The sequence below is a fragment of the Lygodium microphyllum genome, chromosome 5 (genome assembly GCF_053477565.2).
Source record: "Lygodium microphyllum isolate KBCC chromosome 5, Lygodium_microphyllum_v1.1.10, whole genome shotgun sequence".
NCBI lineage: Eukaryota > Viridiplantae > Streptophyta > Polypodiopsida > Schizaeales > Lygodiaceae > Lygodium > Lygodium microphyllum.
In genome coordinates, this window is record NC_141139.1 from 140,992,804 (window position 1) to 141,017,185 (window position 24,382).

General features: G+C 41.5%; 1 protein-coding gene across 4 annotated transcripts in view; it reads right to left on the bottom strand.

Annotated features, from left to right (window-relative positions):
* The window catches only part of LOC148036462 (uncharacterized), a 69,921-nt gene that overhangs the window by 13,475 nt on the left and 32,064 nt on the right, over positions 1–24,382 (bottom strand). For all 4 annotated transcript variants that reach the window (XM_087678443.1, XM_087678442.1, XM_087678441.1 and 1 more), the window contains 3 exons: positions 1,214–1,328; positions 941–1,090; positions 118–228 (listed from right to left, as the gene is read on the bottom strand). In XM_087678443.1, coding sequence (XP_087534569.1) covers positions 118–228; positions 941–1,090; positions 1,214–1,328 — 376 coding nt within the window. The remainder of the gene's footprint in view (positions 1–117; positions 229–940; positions 1,091–1,213; positions 1,329–24,382) is intronic.

Sequence of the window (24,382 nt, forward strand, 5' to 3'; positions counted from 1 at the left end):
ACATCTGTTGCAAGAATCTGCGTTCCTTTCAACACGTCCTGTAAAATAGAAAATCTGTTATGTATATATCTGAGTTACTCACAGCTATTGAAAGCTTCCACAGCTTTAAACACTTACCAGACTAGCATTTTTAAACTTTCTGGATGACTTGCTGAGAAAATCCCATATTTTTCCTTTCTCCTCAGCAGTTTTGTCAATCTGAGATAAGCTTCTAATGGTATCTTCTCCCTGGGTAGTTTACATCAATATTTCTACTGTGAGCACTACAAGACACCACTAACAGCATTTTGTTGAAAAGCTGTCTACCACTTCAGTTTGCTCTGCCAGTCATTATGATAGATAACAAAAACCTTATAACATACATTATGAGTCACCCAACTTTTAGCAGCACATCACTGATAAAAACCAATGCCTTAGTGTCTATGACCCCTATTGCATCTTCTCGTTCTAATATTGACAGACAGCTTGTTTAATCATTCCAGCCCTCCCCTCCCTCCTTATCACCCCAAAGAAAGCATATTAGATGTACTTTTAACTAATCCTTCATATCCAATCAACGACCTCATATGACCTTCACTTTGAAACAAGGCACATTTCATTCATCACTGCAACCTCAGCAAGATTACAAATCATTGCATATTTGCTGTCCCTTGTCCCTCTTTTGAGAAGCCTATACTCATTTTGTACTTGTTGCACTATCAGACTTTATAAGGTCAGTATTTATGCAGATTTCATGTTACTAGCTGTTCAGACTGCACAGAATTTTTGCATGTAATTGTCATGACCTCCTCTTACCTGCCTTTAGAAAGCCTTAAATAAAGCATTCTAAATATTGGCCTTCTAGCACATATTTTGACTTAATATTTTCAAGTTAAAGAGTGAGCATTTCAAACAAAGTGTTTCATTGAGTAAAGTTTGTTTTACAGGGGTTCCAACATACACTTTCCAAAGAGCCCTCTCCAGCACAAGCACGGATGTGAGAGTCAAGCTGCAACAATTCTCGACGCAAGGCCTCAAATTGTGCAACTTCAGTTGGAATAGAAGCCTGGTCTAAAGCAGCAGCAGCAGCCCTGTCAAAAGCATCATCAACCTGTGATGAAAAAATGAAAAATTTTCAGACCCGTGCATGAGAGCCAATGTTAAAAATGGCAACACCAGTTTGTTTTTTTTTTTTTTCCACATTATGGACAGGTGCAATGTTGGTAAATCTTACGTTTGCTGAAAGGTCTCTCTTTTGGATTAAGTTTTCAGTGGCAGATGGCAAAAATGACAGCTTCTTTGCAAACTCCCAGGCCATATCCTTTGCATCATCAAAAGCCAAATTTACTCTGCAAACATCAAAATACCATTATTGGTGAAAGGCCTGTACTTCACACTTGTTGCTTCTGCAAGGTACGGCAAATATCAGCATCAGGATACTGCATAATTTATAACACTTTGCTCAGCTGACTATTATGTGCACGGTGCAGCACACACTACAGAAAAGACTTGCCAATAGCCACATGAAAACAATTGCAAGAAAGTTGGCACAAGTAGTCAGGTAAAATCAGTACACTTTGAGCCTTGAAGAGAAGACAAAGGAAATACCTTTCTTCACAAAGAGAAAAATTCAATGAAATCCACCTCAGCTGAAAAACTAAGCTTTAAGATAAATTTTCATTAGCTGAAGCCAAGCAAAAGTAGAAAGTTTAAACATAGAAAGAACATATAAGCTGAAGCCAAAAAAAAAAAAGTTAAAAAAATAGGATAGGACAATCTGCCACACTGGCTAACTATGAGCTCAATGAGTTATAAAGATACAATCCAGAGTAGTATACTGCCAACAACCCAAAAGAAAACCAAAACAAAACCCCAAAAATTGAACTCCCAATCCAATTCAACTAGCACGCTGGACCTTCCCCATATCCCCATATGCCTATACACACTTTTTTAAAATGAAACAACTGAATTATATTATACCAATGTACAAAGAAATTGATGTTCAGTGTGAACATAGTGTAATATCAAAAGCATTGAAGAAGAGAGAGACTTGTTTGAAGTTTGATAAATGTTGTGGAGTCTAAAGCAGTCATTCAAAGACTGCTGCTGCCTCTAGAGATATCCTAAAAAGTAAAAGAAACAAATAGATGAGTAACCAAAGACCATATCATTTTGAGATTTCTAGATGGTCCAGAGAGCAAGAATCTGATGAGCAAAAAAGTGAAAAGAGCCCCTCAAAACAGAAGGCAAGATCCCAAACATCCCAAAATACTTTGTGAAATCTATGGAAAAGGAAACAATCCCTCAAATATGCTCACAATCTATCCAGAAAGGCACGGGCCAAAGGACAAAACCATAAAACGTAAGGGACTGGCGCATTGCATTGTTGCAACATCAACAACTGAAAAAGCAATGCCTCTCCTTGCAAGCAGCACCCCATAAGAGAGGACACCCACCAGACATCTCCCCAAGAAAACCACAATTTAAGAAGAAGCTTGTTTATCAAAACTTCTCAAAGTCAGCCTCCACACACTAACACTTTTAAGCTATGGCCCTCTATGATGTGAGCATGAAATACTTTCCCCATTGGACCTCACCCCTTCAAAAAGAAAGATATATTAACATCTTCTAATGCCAAAATTGGCTTATGAGACAAAACCATCTACAATGTTGATGGATAGGAGGATCAAGCAATACATGTCTAGCTGCATGGCTGAATGATATACAGATATCTAGTTCCACCTAGTAAGGATCAAGTATAACATGTCATACATCCCTGATGAAATAGTACAGGGTAGCATCTGGACTGATCACTCAGCTGTATCATGTACTACTCATGTCACAAGCAGATCTCCCTCATCTCTCTCTAGTGTATCATCTGGACTGATCGCTCAGCTGTATCATGTGCTACTCATGTCACAAGCGGATCTCCCTCATCTCTCTCTAGTGTAGCATCTATATTTGGTATCCCTATATCTCTGGACAGTGTGCTGCTCTGATCTCCTCAGCTCTCTGGACTATGATCTATCACCCCTCTCTGTTCGCTGGTTGTGTGTGGAGTCACTGTCTGGCAGAAATCCATACACTATGATTGACGTCCCCTTCTCTGCATGGTGCCTGCATGTAATAATGATGTGTGGAGTCTTTGCATGTCAACTAAGAACTGGCCCAGGAAACTCTGGTCTTGGGACTCCATGACTAGTCTGAGGGAGGTGTCTCCTCCAAATTGCGTGAGGTATCTAGCTCGAACTATGCTATAGCTCTACATCTGCAGATATAGTGCTCCTCACTCTCCACCTCCTCTTGGCATAGTTTGCAAATCCGCTACGCTCTAGGGATGTGGGCTGCCCTCCAAGTCTGAATCTCAAGCTGATGAGAGGATACTCTAAGCCAGCCAATGGCTACTAGCATCTCATGTGGCATGTCTACATCTAGGTATCTAGGTCTCACAATGAAACCATCATTGTAGTCCTCATAAAGTGATTCCTTTAGTCTAACATCTTCAGTGGATGAGGCTGCTGAGGTGAAATCCATGTTATGCTATATGTACTAAAAGATGTGTGAAGGGGGATTCAAGGTCATACTAAGAGGGGGGAAGGTGGTCCATATTGATCCCATATCCTATGAGTCACTAATTGACCTATGCATGTGAATGGGAATGGGAATGGGGACTAGAATTGCCATTGCCTATCACCATTAGAGGGGGCTCTAACAAGAGGATGGGATTGGGAGGATTGGGACGGTTTGAGGATAACCTGGAACTAGGACAAGAAGCTAGAAATGCCCATTCCATGTGACTATGACCCATGCATACCATGAGGTCTCATGCCCTACCTAAGCTAGCTGTCAAGAGGCCTCAATGGCTCTCCTAGGTAGCCTATTTGAATGCATGCCATGTACTCTGTGTATGAAGCTCATGGTCTAAAAAAGGGCCTCCATCATCATGGGAGGTGCAATAGACTCACTTCTAATAATCTCATGTGGTATTGATGGTTTGCTATGAATCATCCATGAGAGCATGATGACTTAACAATCTCTCAATCTGTGTCCATTGGTATGTAGCCATGCTGGGAGTTCAAATAGGTGCACCATACATCATGCCTAGTGTGGCCCATGTGTCCAATAGCCACCTCTGTGTGCAAGGCTCCTAGAAGTATGCATGTTGGCATTGTCTCTCCGTCATGGCCAATGCTACAAATCCTCTTGTGAGTTGGTCTTTGGCTACCTATGCTATGGTGAATCTCCCAGCCGATGTAGTGAATGTTCCGTGAATGTGACCCCTAAACAAACATACGAGTCCACAACCTCCACTTGTACTGCTCCTGGGGTGAAGACTGATCTCTCCTCACTTGGGCTAATGTGTGCAAGATCAAGATCTTGGTTTTCTCAAGATTAACCATCAATCCACAATGTGTGCAAAAGTCATGAAGGACATGAAGATGTCGCCATAGACTCTACTATGACTTAGATACTAAAACAATATCATCAACATAAAGCATAATAGAGACTAATATACCTGCCATCTCTACCCCATCACATTCTCCTCATGTGATGTGGTCTTCTATCTTGTCGATACAGAGTCCAAAACATAGTTGAAAACATACGTCTTATACTTTCATACGTGTACGGGTATGAAAGTATGATTGAAGTATGATTTAGACCCCTGGGCTGAATCGTATATTTTTAAAAGACTAGAAAAATATAAGAATGATAAGTTGAACCTTAATATGAATTGTAGACATTTCAAAAAAGCTTACACTTTGAAAAACAAGCATAAAAGACATTAAATTTTCACAAGGCGACTGTATGAATTTTGAGATAATAATCAGCCCACAAAGATCACAAAATGTCATGACTCATTGACTCATAAATTATGATCAGCCCACTAAGATCACAAAATGTCATGACTCATAATACATCATAGTACTCTAGACTCTATGGAGGCAACTCAAGAGACTGAAGATACAAGGGTCAAGACTCCGAATTGTAGGCTTGTTGTGGCATGTGGTAGTCAAGTTGACTAATGAATCATTTTCATCTCCGACATTCTCATCCTCATCCTCATCCTGCTCACCCTCACCCTCACCCTCACCCTCACCCTCGACGTCATCCTACTAGAGCTACTAGCACACCCAATGTTAGAGAAGCTTAATTCTCATCATCTTTCTCTCTCATTGCCTGCAAAGCAAACAACCTTTCATCATCCTTTTCCCTATTTAGCATTTCCAATGTCACTTCTATCTTCTCGAATCCTCGTTCTTTCAACGTGCTTATGAGATGCAAATTGGTGTGAATAAAAACAATGGCTAAAACTTGTTTCTTTTCTTCGTATGAATGAGAGAAAAAGTGCTCCAACTCCCACATGGTGAAGCACAAGTGCCTTGAGACAATATCTTAAGTGCCAAGCACTATAAATTTGTTGTCTCGGCCCCAAAAGTTTCCCACCACTTCACACCTTGATGCATCCTCTTCTCATCCTTTGCAATAGGACACGCCAATGCACAGACTCCTCACCTTCCAATGAGGTATGTCCTCTGCATAAAAGAACCAACGAAGAGAAATTAAAGCCTCTTTCCTTGCTTGTATGTCCAAACTTTGAAACAAGGGACCTTCCCTAGCATTAGCTTTGCACTTTCTAGACATCATTCCATGAGCATCACTAGCTTGAGAGGAACAAGCAGCCACATTGGCACTAGCACTTCCTAATGCATCTCGCAAATCAAAAACTTTAGCATCCAATGCATCCTATGAACTCATGGGAGCACTTACATGCAATCTATGAACTGCATCTATCACATCTTGGGTGCACTCGAGCATTTATCAACCCCAAATCCCTTCAGCCCCAAGACATGGGCACGAATATGAGTGGAGTCACCATTCCATGTGTGGGAACAATATCTGCACTGCATAATACACTATTTTGTTTTTGTTTTTGTTTTTTGTTGTTTTTTGACCCGGGTGCCTAATCAGACTCAAAGGCGGAACCCTCTACCACTAGCTTATGACAAATCGCCATTCTTTTCCTTGCTTTTGAACCATGTTGACGTGGAAAAAACTGAGATCAGAGAAAGAGAGGATGAGGCTGAGTACTCAATAGTGAGCACACTGCAGTCTGCACACACTGCCCTCTTGTGAAGCTGAATTTCTGCACACACTGATCACTGAAGTCTGAATATTGCTGGTTGCACACGTGCAGGGTGAGAGCTGACCATGTAGGCTGCACACACTGAAAAAATGCAGAGAACTGAGGCAAAAACTGCTGCAAACAGGGCACCAAGATGAAATCATCAAATTGGGGCAATCATGGCCTTTTTTTTAATGTGAAAAAAATATCAAGTATGAAATGGCATATCATATGTTTTCATACCAAACATTTTTAGATGTCTTGTATGATGATTCATATGCATCTAAATCCAGCACCGGTCCAAAGAGTGTAGGGGAGAGGGAACATCCCTACTTCACTTGAATCATCGATGGTGCTCAAGACCATGTCCGAAAGTCCTACTAGGCACCTCACTTGGCCGACCACCCTCTCATACAGTGCATTGATGGAAGGTTCCCCAAATCATGTCCAATGGGATCCCCAGTCTTTGTAACCTCTATAGTAGCCTATCTCATGGAACTATATCAAAGGCTTTGCGGAAATCCACAAAGTAGCTATAGAGTCTTTTCTTCCTCACTTTTGCCTACTCAATCATGCCCCTCAAGGTAAAGATGTAGTCAAGTATAGAGAATCCCCATCTAGATAGAGCCTATTCTACTACTCTCAATCTCGTTAAGTTCAAAGTATTGCTATACTCATGTTCTTCCCCGCGCTTACATTTCTTCTTCGCAAGAACTCTTCTAGGGTAATGAGATCTTTGGGCCCGACTTTCTCACCATGTCAAGAGACGAAAAGGAGAATTTTGGTGAACCACCAGAAGGCTCCCAACACTTTGTATCTATATGCTTCTTTGATTATGAGAAGATACAAGGATACAAGGAGCTGAAAACCAATCTAAAAATTCAAGCTTTGATGGAGAGAAGGGCTAAAGCACAAGCGCAAGCGAATGTCTTTCCTTACTAAGATGGCCCTTGAGATAGATAGTATTACGCATAGAAACATGAAACGGGGAACGGGAACGGGAAACGGGGACGGGAACGCCAAACCTAGGGAACGGGGACGTGGGAACGAGAACGGCATTTAAAAAATCAAAATTCATGAAGTAAGTAGGAATGGAAACACCAAACCTAGAGAAGGAAGAGAAGAAAGAGAAAGAAGAGAAAGAAGAAGAAGGAAGAGAAGGAAGAGGTTGGAGGTGGGAGGAGAAAGAAGAGAAAGAAGAAGGAAGAGAGGGAAGAGAAGGAAGAGAAGAAAGAAGAAGAAGGAAGAGAATGAAGGTGGTTGGGGGCAGGATACAGGCGGGAGCAGGACGCGACCGGGCGCAGGTAAGTTTTGCCACGTGGCGTTCCCTATCTGAAACAGGACAAGAATTTTTCATCATTTGGAAACGCGGTCCATGACGGATACATTCCGAGGACGGCGATTCCACGTGCAGGGGGGCCATTCCGGCCGTTTCCTGTCACTATGGTATTACAGCTGCGAATGTCTACCTTAGCATGAAAGGTTTCATTGTTATTGACACAACTAAGTCTATGAAAGCTAACACATCACCTATCATTCGAGGATCCACCCAAGCAGTGACTTCAAAGTCTCATCATACACAAGAAACCTCCTCTTGTTCCAAGAATCCCTCCAGGGAGAAGGGCAAGGAGAAAATCCAAGAACTGGCTATTCTTATAGTAGTTGAATCTCCAAAGATGCTTTTAGCAAAGGAAAACGATGCTTAAACATATTTCAAGCCCGGAGAGAAGAGCGTCAAGTTTGGCGTTTTCTATGGTAAGAGAGGTTCTCAAAAAGCTATGTCTTTTACTAAACAATTTGATGCTGCTTTTGGTGGTGAAGATTATACAAAAAAATCAAAGATTAGGAACGTTAAAATGCATCTAAAGGATCTCGTTTTAAATTGGGAGCTTAAAGTTATTTAAGAGAGAAAGGAACGCAAGTCTTGGAAGTTTAAGGAGATGTTCAACAAGTAGTTTTTGTCTTCATCCTTTGAAGCCAATGTGCAACAAGAATGGGATGAGCTAAAGCAAAGCCATGGAGACAATGTTGAAACATATATCAACAGGTTTGCAATTTTTTCTTTTAAATTTACATCTCTTAATGAAATTTCTTCTAATATGGAGATGAGAAAGTTTATCCATGTTTTGCATTCAACGATATGGCAAATTGTCAAGATGACAAAGCTTGGTACTTTGGAAGTAGCCCAAGATACTATGAAGAAACTGCTAGGGTTTCCACTGAGGAAACACAGAGTATACAACAATGACAAAAACACAAAGACACAAATAGTAATGTGCAAGACTCAAACCCTAAATACAAATGCCAAATGCAAAAACATAAACACAAATAGAGAGAAGGAGAACTCTGAAGTGAATGAATCAATGCAGTAAATAAATGTAAGAGTGAACAGAATGCTCAAGGGCAAAGTAGTGAGTATCAGAGCATGACGTCTACCGAAGATAGATCCTAAGTGTTGTTAATCACGAGTTGACATTTGTCCGAGCATGTAGAAGATCAAAATGCAGATCACCGAAAGCAATAGGATGCCTGGCAATAGTAGTGAAGATGTATGAGGATGTCGATGATGGTGCACGCCAAAGGCAGCAGAAGAGGTGTCGATTGAGGCTGCCGATGTCTGTCTAGGGCCAAATGCAACAATGGAAGAAGCACGAAGCTGCCAGGCGACAACTAGAAGTGCAATCACCAGGGAATGGAGCAGTTGATAGAGTGGTGGCAGTAGTCACAAAGGCTGTACAACCATCTGGAGAAAGGTCGATGGCAAAGATCTTCACGTAAACGCAAAAAACCTACATGGAAGAGATGAAGCCTAAGTAGGGATTGCTTGTTTATTTATAGATGTGGATGGACCCTCCCAAAAACTCTCTTGAATTGTGTATTGATTTTGCATTTTTCAAGAAATAAGCATGTTTTGGGGCTGTTTGAGAGGCTAGTTAGCATGGAATGCATTTCTTAGCTCAACACCCCATCTCACACCCAAAAGAGGGCTAGAAAGGAAAGCCGATCTAGGTTTACCCAAGACTTCCAATCCCAAAGCAACCAAGCAATCAAACAAAGAGTACATGGTGACTTCCCAAAGGCTATGTATATCTTACCAAGGGAGTCCAAGTAGCCACCCCAGGGAGGACAGGGCATCGAACAAAGGGTACGCATCGGGTACCCAGTGGCCTACCAAGTCTTGCAAAGACAGATGGAACCACAATGAACTATATCGGTTATTTTTAATTAATTAATAAATATAAAGGTGTTTGAAGAGATGGTTGGTGATCGATTAAGTAGTTGTACAATACAGGAAAATGAGAAGAGATACTTAGATCCAACCCATCACAAAACAGAGAAGCTACCCATCCACTCGAGGGTATACATGAGGGGGGAAGGGGTGATGGAGTGTTGATGTGGTATAAGAACCTTCCATGGACATGGCTCAGATCCACCAAGGGGTGCTCTACACAATGAGATGCATAGTATACTAAATGTTGAGAATGCTCATGCAACATGTACTACTTGGACAGAGTTCCTCATGGGAAGATTGTTCATATGCCCAAGCACCCTTTACAAAGATGATGAAATCATGCAAAGCAGAGGAGAAGGTACAACAAGGAGGGAAAGGCCAATGTCCAAGACAAGTGCCCAAACCTAGAGAATACAAAGAAGGGTAGCAAACCCCTCTCAATCATGGATGTTGATGTCGAAGTAGAAAGAGAAGCCGAATGTCAGCCTTCGTGTGGTACTGAGAACCATGATATAATAAAGCATCCCAACCAAAAGAACAAGATAGAAGTCACCACCATTATAGCATCAAGAGAGATGATGCATGATCCGCCTCAGGAGGAGAAGCATCCATGCTGGTAGAAAAGAAAAACTCCTAGGATGATGAAATCATGAATGAAACAGCACGCATCCCAAGTCTCTAGCCCAAGCAGGACTATTGTAAACCTATATTTTAGCACTACACTAAAAACAAAACCCCCAAAAGAGATGAAGATCTGCAAGTACACAAGTTAATAGTGAGATGCTCCAAAAAATAAAACAAAATTGAAATGAAAAGCTATCTGAATGAACGATGCAATGATGCAAATGTGTATGTGTGTATAAATAAATACAACACAAGACTTAAGAATGAAAATCTAAGAACAAAATCCTATGGGCCAGACTCAATAGCCTCAAGATCTAAGAGAAATCTAAGAACAAAATCCTATGGGCCAGACTCAAAAGCCTAAAGACCCAAGAGAGTGAAGATGCAGCGAATCTAACGATGTAGCCACCATCATGTACACCCACTAGCAAGGCTCTGCCCCAATGAAACGCCTAACAAGGTGGTGACGTAGTCCTAGATAAAGGTGAATGTCAAGTGGATGCGTAAAGTGCAACGGGATCCGTACTAGCACCAATCAGCTAATTTTTCAAGAACAATGAAACATATAGGTTGCTGAGGCTATCTGCATGCCACATGTCCAATAGTCACTCGGACAGATAGAGCAAATGGTGCAACAACGGAGATGTGGCCCCATTGGACTAGCTAGCCGGAGTGAAGGAAGTCGTAGTAGTCTACGATGGTTTTCTACAGTGGAAGACCCTAGGCCTTAATACAACACTCCTCGTCCACATGTCCTAATCTCTAGCAATGTATGCAAAACCTATTTTTCTTAGGGAGTTGTTGCGAGATGGTTTTTGTTTCTTTGGTCTGTCTGAGCAAGAGACATCACCCTTTGATTACCTAACCTTCGCAACTTGCAAGTTCTTGCCACTATTGGTTTTTCCTCTCGAAGAACAAACAACTAATCCCCTCCTCAAAGTAAGGCTGTGTGGAGACTTTATCATGAACTTGATCATGTAGCCATGAGTAATGCAAGAACTGACACTCAAACTCGTAGAAGATCAACAATCTACGTAGTGAGATAATGTGCTGGATAAAATGGAAGTATTTGTCGGGAAACTTATTCAAGATGAACGTGAACTGATCGTTGTTTGACTTAGCAGAGCCAATAGCAGCAAACCTGGTGAGTAACCACTAATATTCGGCTAACTTGACTTTCAAATCATTTTCTTTCTTAATGGAGAACTCTTGAAGCTCAAAATCATGATTGATACGTCGAGTGTAATCTCACACTGCATAGCAATCAATGAGATGACTCCAATCCTCAAATGCAAGGGGAAAATGTTGTAACTAAGAGTGAAACTCAAGAAGCGACCCCTACATTAACTCAACATTGATTGTGGCATTGCAAGTTCTCCATTGACGAATGAGATTAAGGTGAGCTAATCAAAGGTCTAGCATAGGCTCTAGGCCAACGACAAGATCCCAAAGTCCCTAAGATTCGACCTAGTGGTGAAATTTGACCCATTAAAATAAGTCTTATTTGTGAAGGCATTCTTGGGCCATTGCAACGGAAGTGGTAGTGCTAGGAGATGGATAAGGTGTGTAATGGGGGTAGGGTGGTTTGAGGGAATAGGATGGGGGAGTGAAGTACACTTGGGAAGTAACCCCACAATGTCCACCATACATACGAGAACTGTGTACAATGGATCCAAATGTGGGCATGGCTAATTGGGTATGGACATGGTAACTGCATGAGAAGCCCATGGTGGAGGGAAAGGGACACATGGAGCAAAGGATGGGAATCTCTATGTAGGTGTGACCCAAGGAATGTGAGATGACACATCATAAGTAGAGGACGGAAATCCATGTGTCTGAGAGGACAAAGGAGCTGGGTGACTAGGGGTAGTGAGGAGGATGCCCATCACAATCATCCCAATAGGAAATTATGTGCTCACTGACAGAAAGGTCGAGGAAAATGTGGTAAAGAATACAATGCCCTCTGACAAGGCCCCATGGTGCAAAGAGGCTTGAGGGTATCTAGAGAGTATAGTCTTAAAAGAGTAGCATTCCCCATAATGATGTACCATGATGTCAACGGGTAGAAAAAAATACATGCCATTTCAACTTCCCCCATGGGTCCCATCTCATCCTCCCTAATGCCTAGACGAGCAGCCATGTCAACAGAGATGAGTTGGCTCGTGCACCATTATCAAAGAAAATCAATACATGTTCATCCCTACTTTTACCCCATGCTCTGCGCAACTCAGTAGCATCATCATTGGGCTGATCACTAACAACATTGGGCACCAATCCCACTAGTGTTTTAGGCTTCCTTCCTTTAGAATCTCCCTAATTTTCTGATTTTCTAGCTTGTTGCCTATTGGGACAGTCCCTTGCAATGTGACCCTCCTGTTCACAAATAAAACATTTATTTGTAGCCATCAATTCCCTACGTTGTGCCAATGTTTTCGAGCCCTTTCTTTGTTGTTTTGGCCTCTTTTCAGGTTGATTTTCAGATCTTCCCTTTTCTCCGTCTTACACAACTTTTTATTCGACTTCTCTCCACTCTCTAGGAAGCCTGAATCCTTCCCATGCAGCAAAGCATCGGCTGTAGCAGTAGTCTCTATAAGCTGAGACATGCTAGACACGATGGATTTAATGCAAAAATCCTTGATTCCTTTAGGCAGCCCACAAACATATTTTTCCACTTGCTCATGAAGGTGTATGGGGCGATAAGAAGTAATAGGCAGGAATGCATCCCAAAACTTCTTATTATATTACTCCAAATTCTTATATTCCTTAGCATCCAGCTTATTCCAAGCTGTCATGATGTCCACCTCAAAGGTACTTGTCAACCCATTTGATGCAAAATATTTGCTTGAATTGTACCCACGTTGACGGTGCTCTACCTTGCATCAAAAGAGTGGACCACCACTGTAATGCATTCCCTTTCAAGAAAGTGGCTGCCTTTCGAATCTTTGAGAACTCTGTGAAGTTCCACCCTGAATAGGCTACATTAAACTACTGAATGAAAGTCAAAGCTTTCAGCCTATCTTGTACACCGCTGAAGGACTCAAACTTCGCTCCTTTTCCACCCTCATCATAGACTTTTGTTGCCCTTTGGGTGTCAAGTTGTCATACACTGGCTGCTACAAAAAGGGTGCATTTGCTGAATTTTCATCAAAACCGATGCCAAATGGAGCATTTGCATAACCAACATTGATTCCTTGGGTCCCATAAGCATTTGGGGGTGCAGATGCAGTACCAAACATGCTACTTTGTGTCCCGGGCATCAAGCCAATGCTGCCATACATCGGGTTTTGCATATTTCCAACCATACACTGGCTGCTACAAAAAGGGTGCATTTACTGAATTTTCATCAAAACCGATGCCAAATGGAGCATTTGCATTACCAACATTGATTCCTTGGGTCCCATAAGCATTTGGGGGTGCAGATGTAGTACCAAACATGCTACTTTGTGCCCCAGGCATCAAGCCAGTGCTGCCATACATAGGGTTTTGCATATTTCCAACCATACGCGAATACATTGGGCCTTGCACACCATGCATTGGTTGCTGCATACCATAGGGATTTGTGCCATACATTCCCATATGCGGTCGTTGTCCAACCATAGCATGAAAAATCATGCTTCCACCAAAATATCTTGGCTGCCCCATCATAGCATGCATGCCTGGCTATCCAAAATCCATTGGATTGGCATTTCCGTGATGGCCTTGCATTTGCATTCCTTGCCCCGTAGGTATCAACTGTTTTATTTCATTAGCATCTTTGGGAGCTTCAAATCAAGGGTTTGGCATATCTTCGGTACATATTGCTGTCTCGAAGATGTAGAAGACGTCTTCTTCTTCTTGCCTTGCTGTCCTTCTTCGAAGCATTCAAAAATCGGGTAAAAGGAGCCTTTGTCCATTCAGCAAAGAGATCTGCTACTGTCCTTATCCAATTCTTGAACTGGTCATCAAATTCCTCTTCACTTTGCTGGTCATTAGCCTCCTTATGCCCTGAAGGCCGTGAATCTTGCCCAACAGCAACATTTTCAGCTTGTTGTCCATAATCTAAGCCTTATCCAAGGTCAGGCATTGCATTTCTTTCATTCCCATGTGAACGATCATACTACGAGGCATCATCATTGCTTGAGTCCATCTCACTGTATAAAGGCATATTGCTGTAATTTCTAAGTTGAGAGTAAAAATTAGCACAAGCACAAAGCTTTGGCTTGCAATCAAGTGCCTTGGGCCCACCAAATCAAGGGATTGAGTGGTGTCCCAACAGCAGAACCATGAAACCAGCCTTTCTTCCGTGGATGGGTGGTAAATCCCTGATTACAACTTAATTACAACAACAAACAATTAGTTAAAATTTGAAAATACAAATTTACCTAATGATCTTAAACAATGCACACCTGATTGGCCTCAAAATTGGCGCCCCTTTTGGTATTTCTTTAGCTTTATTGAAGAAGAAATTGATTTACAATGGGATTCGCCCAATCCCTTTCGGTATTCCAACTTCCCTTACTGTTCAAAATCACCAACAAGCCATTAATCTAATTTTTCCCTTGATTCAGGCAATCAATTGGCTTTCACCCGCTTTGATGAAGATGGAAAATGTTATGAGGACATGTATTTTTGAAACCTCACTTAACATGTGGATTAATTTTTAATCACATAGTTACATAAACGTTGCACATGTGAGGTATAACTGGGGTTAGAGTAAATTTAAAAGCTCGGAACTCGAGGAAATCACGGGATGTCAAAGGCAAAAGTTGCTATAAGTTATGCCGCATAGGTACTTGGTGGTATTTTGTGCCAATTGTTAGCCTAGGTCATCCATTTGGCCATAAATGTCAATTGGTGACGCTAGAGAAGTAGCGTTTAATGGTGTCTAACGCCAATCTGATGATCAAAGATGGCGCAGAGACACTCGGGAATGGAAGTTGCCTAGCCAATTTAATTATTGGCTAGTTATTATTTTTCAGGACACCGAAATAATTATTAGATTAATTCTCACTACTTAAAGGCTGAAAATTAATATTTGATTATGAAAAATGCTGGAAAACCCATTTGGGAAGGCTGCCGCTTGTCAAAAATGCCCATGCAAGACTGAAAAACGTCTTTAGAGGCTGCAGAGAGGCATTTTTATAAATCCAGCCTGCAGCAGAGAGGGGGGGGAAGCAGTTGGTCTGATTTGCAGCCATTGGAGGACCTTCTGAGGCTGCCAAGGAAAAGAGAAGACCAATCAACAGCAGTGACAGCATCTACAGGCTGTTGAGATGGAGCAACAACAGTAAATGACTTATTTTCTTCAATTCTTTGCATCTACAAGCTGTTGTGGCAGGGCAGCAGTTGGATTTGACTGATTTTCAGTCCTTCTTCATGACAAAACTTTGAATTTTCTCTCTCTACAGCTTTCTCTCTCATCTCCCAACCATTTCCCAACCTTGCTCCGAAGATTTCAGTATTTGGACCCTTGGAGACTGAGAAATTGCGAATTTCTCTGCTGTAAACCCTAATGCAGAAATTAGGGTTTAGCAATAGCCTCGTAAAGCGTGCAAAAATTGGAAGCTCCAAGACTTGGATTTAACAGGGCTGAAGCTATTTTTAGCCTATTCAAATGGAGAGACCAGCAAATAATTGAATTTGGGGCATTTTCCATCTCCATCAAAGCAGGTGAAGGCCAATTGACTGCCCGAATCAAGGGGCAAATCGGATTAAAGACTTACTGGTGATTCATCACAGCAAGGGGAGTTGGAATACCGAAAGGGATTGGGAGAATCCCATTGTAAATCAACTTCTTCTTCAATAAAGCTAAAGAAATACCGAAAGGGGCGCCAATTTTGGGGCCAATCGGGTGTGCATTGTCTAAGATCAGTAGGTAAATTTGTATTTTCAGATTTGCATTAATTGTTTGTTGTTGTAATTAAGTTGTAATCAAGGATTTACCACCCATCCACGGAAGGAAGGCTGGTTACATGGTTCCATCGCCGGGATACCATCAAATCCTTTGAATTGGTGGGCCCATGGTACTTAATTACAACTTGGGACTATTGCATTATTGCTGAAATTATTCTCAGCAGTGAATTACAGCAAGCATGTCTTCACATGGTGATACAGGATCAAGTGGAAAGGATACATCACTCCTTGGTCAATCACATGGTGAAGGGGGAAATGCAATGACTGATGTTGGGTATGGTTCTCAGCATGGACAGCATGCTGAAAATGTGGAAAATGACCCAAATGTTGGCACTTCAATGCATGAAGAGGCTGATGGCCAGCAAGGGGCTGAAGAATTTGATGATAGCTTCAAGGATCGAATGCATACAGCAGCAAATCTTTTTGCTGAATTGGCAAAGGATCCCCAATTTATTCGATTCTCGAATGCCCCAAAGAAAGACAGCAAAGGCAAAGAGAAGATGACACCTTCTACAGCTTCAGGACAGCCACAAGAACCGAAGGAAATGCCTAAGCTTGGGGCACAAAGTAGCATGTTTGGTGCTGCATCTGCACCCCCAAATGCTTATGGGGCTCAAGGAATGAATGTTGGTCATGCAAATGCTCTGTTTGGCGTTGGTTTTGATGTAAATTCAGCAAATGCACCTTTTTTGCAGCAGCCGGTGTATGATAACTTGACACCCAAACGAGCAACAAAAGACTATGATGAGGGTGGAAAATGAGTGAAGTTTGAGTCCTTCAGCAGTGTACAAGATAGGCTGAAAGCTTTGACTTTCATTCAGCAGTTTGATGCAGCCTATTCAAGGGGAAACTTCACAGAGTCCTCAAAGATTCAAAAGATAAACATTTTCTTGAAAGGGAATGCATTACAATGGTGGTCCACTCTTTTGATGCAAGGTAGAGCACCGTCAACGTGGATACAATTCAAGCAAATGTTTGCATCGAATGGGTTGATAAGTATCTTTGAGGTGGACATCATGACAACTTGGAATAAGTTGGATGCTAAGGAACGTAAGAATTTGGAGCAATATAATAAGAAGTTTTGGGATGCATTACTGCCTATTACTTCTCATCGCCGCGTACCCCTTCATGAGGAAGTGGAAAAATATGTTTGTGGGCTGCCCAAAGAAATCAAGGATTTTTGCAATAAGTCCACTGTTTCGAACATGTCTTAGCTTATAGAAACTGCCACTACAGCCGACACATTGTTGCGTGGAAGGATACAGGATTCCACGATGATGATGCCAAGTCACATGTCAAAGAGACAAAGGCTGAGAAAAGGGTAAATCTGAAAATAAAGCTGAAAATCGGGGCAGATCTAAAAAATAGGGTTGGAAAGAGGAACTGATCACAAAGAAAGAGTGGGAAAAGTGATGCATTGTCACGTAAACCTCAATTGTCGGCTGTCAATATGGTTTATCACACTGAGTTGGATGCTATGAAAGAGCAATATGCTGCTGATTTAGACTTTGCTAATGTTTATGATTAGCTTTGCAATGGCCAAAGGCATGAACACTTTGTGCTAAGAGATGGATTTCTGATGATGCATGGATGACTATGCATCATAAAGCAGTTAAGGCCTAGAGTTATCACTAAAGTCATGCTCCTCTATATGCAGGACACAGAGGTATTGATGCCACAGTCAAGGCAGTGGAGCATTTCTTTTATTGGCCAGCTTTGACACATGATATAGAACAGTTTGTTAAGACATGCATCATATGCCAAAAGATAAAGCATGATAGGCAAAAGATGCCGGGTTTATTGCAACCCTTGCCTATTCTAGATAGGCCTTGGCAGAGCATTGCAATGGACTTTATTTTTTAGCTTCCTAAGACACCTACAGGGAATGATGAGATATGGACTATCATTTGCAGGTTTAGCAAACAAGCCCATTTCATTCCGGTGAGAAAGAAAATAAAGGTTGATCATATGGCACAATTGTTTTTGCCGAACATCTTTAAGTATCACCGTATGCCAGAGTCGATCATCAGTAATCGAGACCCCCGGATGACCTATTTATTTTGGAAGGGCTTGTTTGAGAATATGGATACCACGCTGAAATTCTTATCATTCATTTATCCGCATATAGATGATTAGTTTGAGGAAGCAAATTCCACAGTGTTAGATCTTTTGAGGTGCTATGTTTCAGACCACAAGACACAGTGAGAGAAGTATTTGCCCTTCGTTGAGTTTGCTTACAGCAACACAGTGCATTGTTCTACGGGCAAAGCTCCATTTGAGGTGGTTGAGGGTGGCAAGAAGGTACCACCTATTCTGCAAACAAAGAATAAGATCTTTGAGGCTGATGGTTATGTGGAAAACTTGGATGTAGCCTATGCAAAGATAAAATATGCACCAGAAGATCAACGATGTGGCATATCGGTTGAAATTACCTCCACATTGGCAGATACAATGCCTTTCATGTCAGTTTGTTGAGGCCTTTTCATGGTGATGTGCCAAAGGATATGTCTGCTGATATTCAACCTGAGGTTGAGGAGCTAGATGAGATTTTGGTACCTGAGCAGATTTTGGCACGTAAGGAAAGAAAGGTCAAAGGTAAAGTTTCCAAGAGATACTTGGTGAAATTTCAAAATTATTCACCAATGGATGCCAAATGGATGGAAGAAGATGACTTGGCAAACCATCCTCAGTTGTTGCAACTTTACCTAGAATCCTTTCAGTTAGAGCAGACTTTAGTTCGGACTCCGTCAGGTTCAACAGAGCAAGGGTCTGGAGTATTGTCTGATGCTCAAGGGGGAGGTAGCACTTCCCCTCCTCGAGTTATGGACAACTCTCGTATGTAGTGGATCTCGGATGTATTTAGCATGCATCCAAGGTACCACGTTGACAATATGTTTGCCATGAGATCGCTATTTAGTGTAATAGTCACTATGTTTGGTATGTAGATCGGTATGGTTTTCACTGCAGCTCTGAAACTCTACATTTGCATCCATTATGGTTCGGGTGTAATCAGTTATGCTTGGTATGGAATCGGTTATGCTTGGTGTAGCATCAGTTAATGATCATCAGGGGCTAATTATCGAATGTTGGTTTTCAGCATATAATCATTAATAGTCAATGGCTTAGTTTTTTATCAACTTGAGAGCCATTTATGGTCACTTTTTGGATCAGTTGTGCATCAGTTTTTGCACTGATTGTTGGTAAGTCTTTGCAAGGACTTTGTGATCAGTTTGCGGGTCACATTTGCAGCAGTTTGTGATCAGTTTATGATTAGAATATACTCAGTTTTCAATGGTTTACATCTAGTTCCATGGACAACAGCATATGTTATGATGCCATTGATGTTTTAGCCATGGTTTATGCTTAGTTATGCTATGCTATGGTTTGGTTTTGCTAGATGAGTTGAGTCGTGAGAAATGGACATGTCACATGATAATCTAGCAATGTTTTTAAGATTCTTTGCGAGTCTTATGCTATGTTATGCTGGCTGGTAATTTTCAGCATATGTTGAGCATATGGAATGGTTGAATAGCAGTGCGCAATGTTGTGTTGACTATGATGCCCTATGGAAAATTCAAGTGTAGTACTTTGCTTTTGATGCATTTGGCAGTGCAAACGAGGAGGATTGCAAGGATTTCAAGGGGGAGGGCTATCATGAGGACATGTATTTTTCGAATCTCAGTTAACATGTGGATTAATTTTTAATCACATGATCAAGTAAACGTTGCACACGTGAGATGTAATCGGGGTTAGAGTAAATTTACAAGCCCGGGACTCCAGAAAATCACGGGATGTCAAAGGCAAAAGTTGCTAGAAGTTATGCCGCACTGGTACTTGGTGCTATCTCGTGCCAGCTGTTAGCCTAGGTCATCCATTTGGCCATAAGTGTCAGTTGTTGGTGACGCTAGAGAAGTAGCGTTTAATGGTACCAAACACCAATCTAATGGTCAAAGATGACGCAGAGACACTCAGCGATGGAAGTTGCCTAGCCAATTTAATTATTGGCCAATCATTATTTTTTAGGGCACCGAAATAATTATTAGATTAATTTTTAATATTTAAAGGCTGAAAATTAATATTTGATTATGGAAAATGCCGGAAAAACCATTTGGGAAGACTGCCACTTGTCAAAAATGCCCATGCAAGACTGAAAAACGTCTTTAGAGGCTAGAGAGAGGCATTTCTATAAATTTAGTCTGCAAGAGGGAGGGAGGGGAGACTGCTGATCTAATTTGCAGCCATTGGAGGACCTTTTGAGATTGCCAAGGGCAAGAGAAGACCAATCAATGGGAGGAGACAACATCTACAGGCTGTTGAGACAGGGCAGCAGCAGTAAATGACTGATTTCTTCAATTCTTTGCATCTACAAGCTGTTGTGGCAGGGCAACAGGTATATTTGATTGATTTTCAATCATTCTTCGTAACAAAACTCTGAATTTTCTCTCTCTACAGTCTTCCCTCTCATCTCCTAGCCATTTCACAGCCTTGCTTCGAAGATCTCAGCATTTGGACCCTTAGAGGTTGAGAAATTGCAAATTTCTCTGATGTAAACCCTAATTTACCGAGAAATTAGGATTTAGCAGTAGCATCGTAAGTGTGCCAGAAATTGAAAGCTCCAAGACTTGGATTTAACAGGGTTGAAGCTGTTTTTAGTCTATTCAAATGGAGGGACCAGCAAATAATTGAATTTGGGGCATTTTCCATCTCCATCAAAGCGGGTGAAGGCCAATTAATTGCCCGAATCAAAGGGCAAATCGGATTAAAGACTTGATGGTGATTCATCACAGAAATGGAAGTTGGAATATCGAAAGGGATTGGGAGAATCCCATTGTAAATCAACTTCTTCTTCGATAAAGCTAAAGAACTACCGAAAGGGGCACCAATTTTAGGGCCAATCGGATGTGCATTGGATCAGTAGGTAAATTTGTATTTTCAGATTTGCATTAATTGTTTGCTATTGTAATTAGGGATTTACCACCCATCCACAGAAGGAAGGCTAGTTACAAAAAATGCCCCAAATTCAATTATTTGTTGGTTTCCCCACTTGAATAGGCTAAAAACAGCTTCAACCCTGTTGAATCCAAGTCTTGGAGCTTCCAATTTCTGGCATACTTCCGGAGGCTGTTGCTAAACCTTAATTTATGCTGTAAATTAGGGTTTACAGCAGAGAAATTAGCAATTTCTCAGTCTCCAAGGGTCCAAATGCTGAGATCTTTGAAGCAAGGCTGTGAAATGGCTGGGAGATGAGAGGAAAAACCGTAGAGAGAGAAAATTCAGAGTTTTGTGGCGAAGAATGACTGAAAATCAGTCAAATGCACCTGCTACCCAACCACAACAGCTTGTAGATGCAAAGAACTGAAGAAAATAAGTCATTTAGTGCTGCTACCCCATCTCAACAACCTGTACATGCTGTCACCTACTGTTGATTGGTCTTCTCTTGCCCTTGGCAGCCTCAAAAGGTCCTCCAATGGCTGCAAATCAGACCAGCACCCTTCCCTCCCTCTCTCTTGCAGGCTGAATTTATAAAAATGCTTCTCTCAAGCCTCTAAAGACGTTTTTCAGTCTTGCATGGGCATTTTTGACAAGTGGCAACCTTCCCAAATGATTTTTCTAGCATTTTCAATAATTAAATATTAACTTTCAATCTTTAAATATTAAAATTAATCTAATAATTATTTCAGTGCCCTGAAAAATAATCTGACTGGCCAATAATTAAATTGGCTAGGCAATTGCTATTCCCGAGTGTCTTTGCACCATCTTTGACTATCAGATTGGTATTAGGTACCATTAAACGCCACTTCTCTAGTGTCACCAACTGACACTTATGGCCAAATGAATGACCTAGGCCAACAACTGGCATCAAATACTACCCAGTACCTATGTGGCATAACTTATAGCAACTTTTACCTTTGACATCCCATGATTTCTTCGGGTCCCGGGATCGTAAATTTACTTTAACCCCAGTTGCACCTCACATTTGCAACATTTACTTAATCACGTGATTAAAATTAATCCACATGTTAAGTGAGATTTCAAAAATATATGTCCTCATGACAAAACAGGTATAGCAATAGGGAACTGTCTTGAAGGACCCTGCATAACACAAGGAGAATGGATCCTATAAAGCCCGCTCTCCTACCAACTTGTCACAATAATAGCCCCTATAAAAGAATCCTCAATACCAACGGCTTGCTCGATGAAGACAACCCAGGTACCAAGCCTTGTAAGGCCATAAACTAAGAGGAGTGGAAAGCCCAAATCTAGAACATAAAGAACCTGTAAAAGGGAGCTCAACGCATGGTCGGGAAATAAAGGCAAAGTGTTAACACCACAAATAGGCACCGAACAATGTCACCAACAGTAATGGAACCCTCAGAAGGGCATAGATCTTGCAACAAATCACCTCGTGGAGTCATATGACTAGAAGCTCCACTATCAATCAGCTAAGGTCTCTTAGAAGATGAGGCAACCACGGAAGAAGGCTCCTCCAAGTCAACAATATGAATGAACACTGACTCATGGGTAACCGCTAGAGTAGAGGTAGAAGGCTCGGATGTTTTAACTCCATTATTTGCTCTCGAACGAAGGTAAGGGTACTTCTTTCAACATTTCTCCTCTAGGTATGTCCCCTTCCCACAATATGGGCATTTAGGCTTCTTCGAGTCGGAGTCAAAGCCTGAAGCACTCTTTAGCCTTTGACTTCCGCTTTTTCTTCTACCCTCCTCCCAAACCTACAATAAAAGCTTGGGTGACGGTGGATTCAATAGCTACCTCTTTGGTGCGCTCATCATGCTCCAAAATAAGCGGGGCAAGCTCCTGGCATAGAACCTTTTCACAAATCCTTGATGTAAGAAGGCTGGTGTAGAAGATATTAAACCAAGGAGATGGCAACTCAATCAAAAGACTCATGGCTATATCCTCTGAAGAGATCATCTTGACAAGGGACACAAGCTCATCCCAAGTATCCTCCAACCCATTGATATGATCCTTTATGGAAGAAGAGTCATCAACAATGAGCATCTGTAACTTCTTAAGAGTAATCCGTTGGGTAAATGTCATCTAATGGTACAAAGAAGCAAGCTTTGTCCATACTTCCACTGTTTTGTGCAACCTGTGCAATGCACTAGGACAGAATCCCATAAGCTCATAAAGAGAAAAGATCATAATACTGCACAATCCATCAATGATCCAATGGTGGGATTCTCCACTAGACAGGGAATAGGGTGGGTAACAAACTCCCAAAGATCAAAGGTATCAAGGATGCACTCCACTTCATACAACCAAAGCGAGTAATTGGAACCATCAAGCCGGTCTTCTTTAGGCAAAGAAGGAAGTACGGGCATCTATATCAAGGGTGTCATGAATGGCATATGAAGGCTAGCAGAATGGGCCTTCTATGAAACATGGAGAGAACGGGGAGGAGAGGATTCCCGAACAAACAGGTTAGGTGACCTCCGGTCGTCACAAGAACTAGCACGAAAATCTCTCCATCTCTCAGAGAAAGGAACAAATTCCTCATTCTCTCAGTCAGCAAAGAACTGGTGATAAGACATCTTTTATATCCTGCAAGACACCCATCAAATCCTAGTAACTTCACTAAAAATTCTTCATTCCGGTCTCTTTTATCTTTATTCACTTCACAAAAAATATGTGCTTTGGCAGTAGACAGCCCCGAAACAAGAGGAAACAGCTACAAGATCACAAGGAAGTCAATGTAGAGGATTTGCCTGGGGGAGGTAGACTGTCACGTACACAAGGACTATGTTTGCTTACTGAGGACAGTTGTCGTCTGACCAAGAAACACTACATTTGCAACAGAAGACTATTGCCTAACTGAGGAAACTCGCTACCTCCAACAGGAGAGGCAGTGGGCAGCAAAACGGGTACCTAGCATAAGAAAAGTAAATGCCTCCAAGCAAAAAGCTGTGTTTTCAGCAAAACACTGATGTGGCAAGGCCGCCTAGCAATCTAGGATAGTCTCCTCCATGAGAAGTCAACTTTGTGTCTCTTTTAGGCGATAATACCATGCTTTGATACTACATGTGGAGTGCGCAACAAAAGAAGAAACATAAAGAAAGAGAGAGACAATCTGCAAGAAAATAAGCAAAGAAACCTACACTAAACAAGGATTAAATGTTGAATACAGAAGGAGGACTAATCAATCCCTACATGCAGTCCACAACATTAGGGAGGGCACCATATCAGGCTAATGATGACGACAGCACTGAACACGAAGGAAGATGACAGAGTCGGAGAGTGTACCTACCAAGGAAGGAGGGAAGATAATAATGTATATGATTGCCAAGTGGAAAATGGCTATAAATAGCCAAATATTTCAAAAATTAGCCAACCTGAATCTGGGAGTAAAAATAGGGTCGACCAATATTTAATGTTGGTAAAAATGTCAAGAATGCTCATAAATTTTCCAAAAAGGATAGAGAATGTTCGACAAGTGAGGCAAGCTAAAGAATACAAAAACTGCCCCGGGAAATGCGCATAAAATCCCAACTAGAGGAGAAAATGCATTGAAA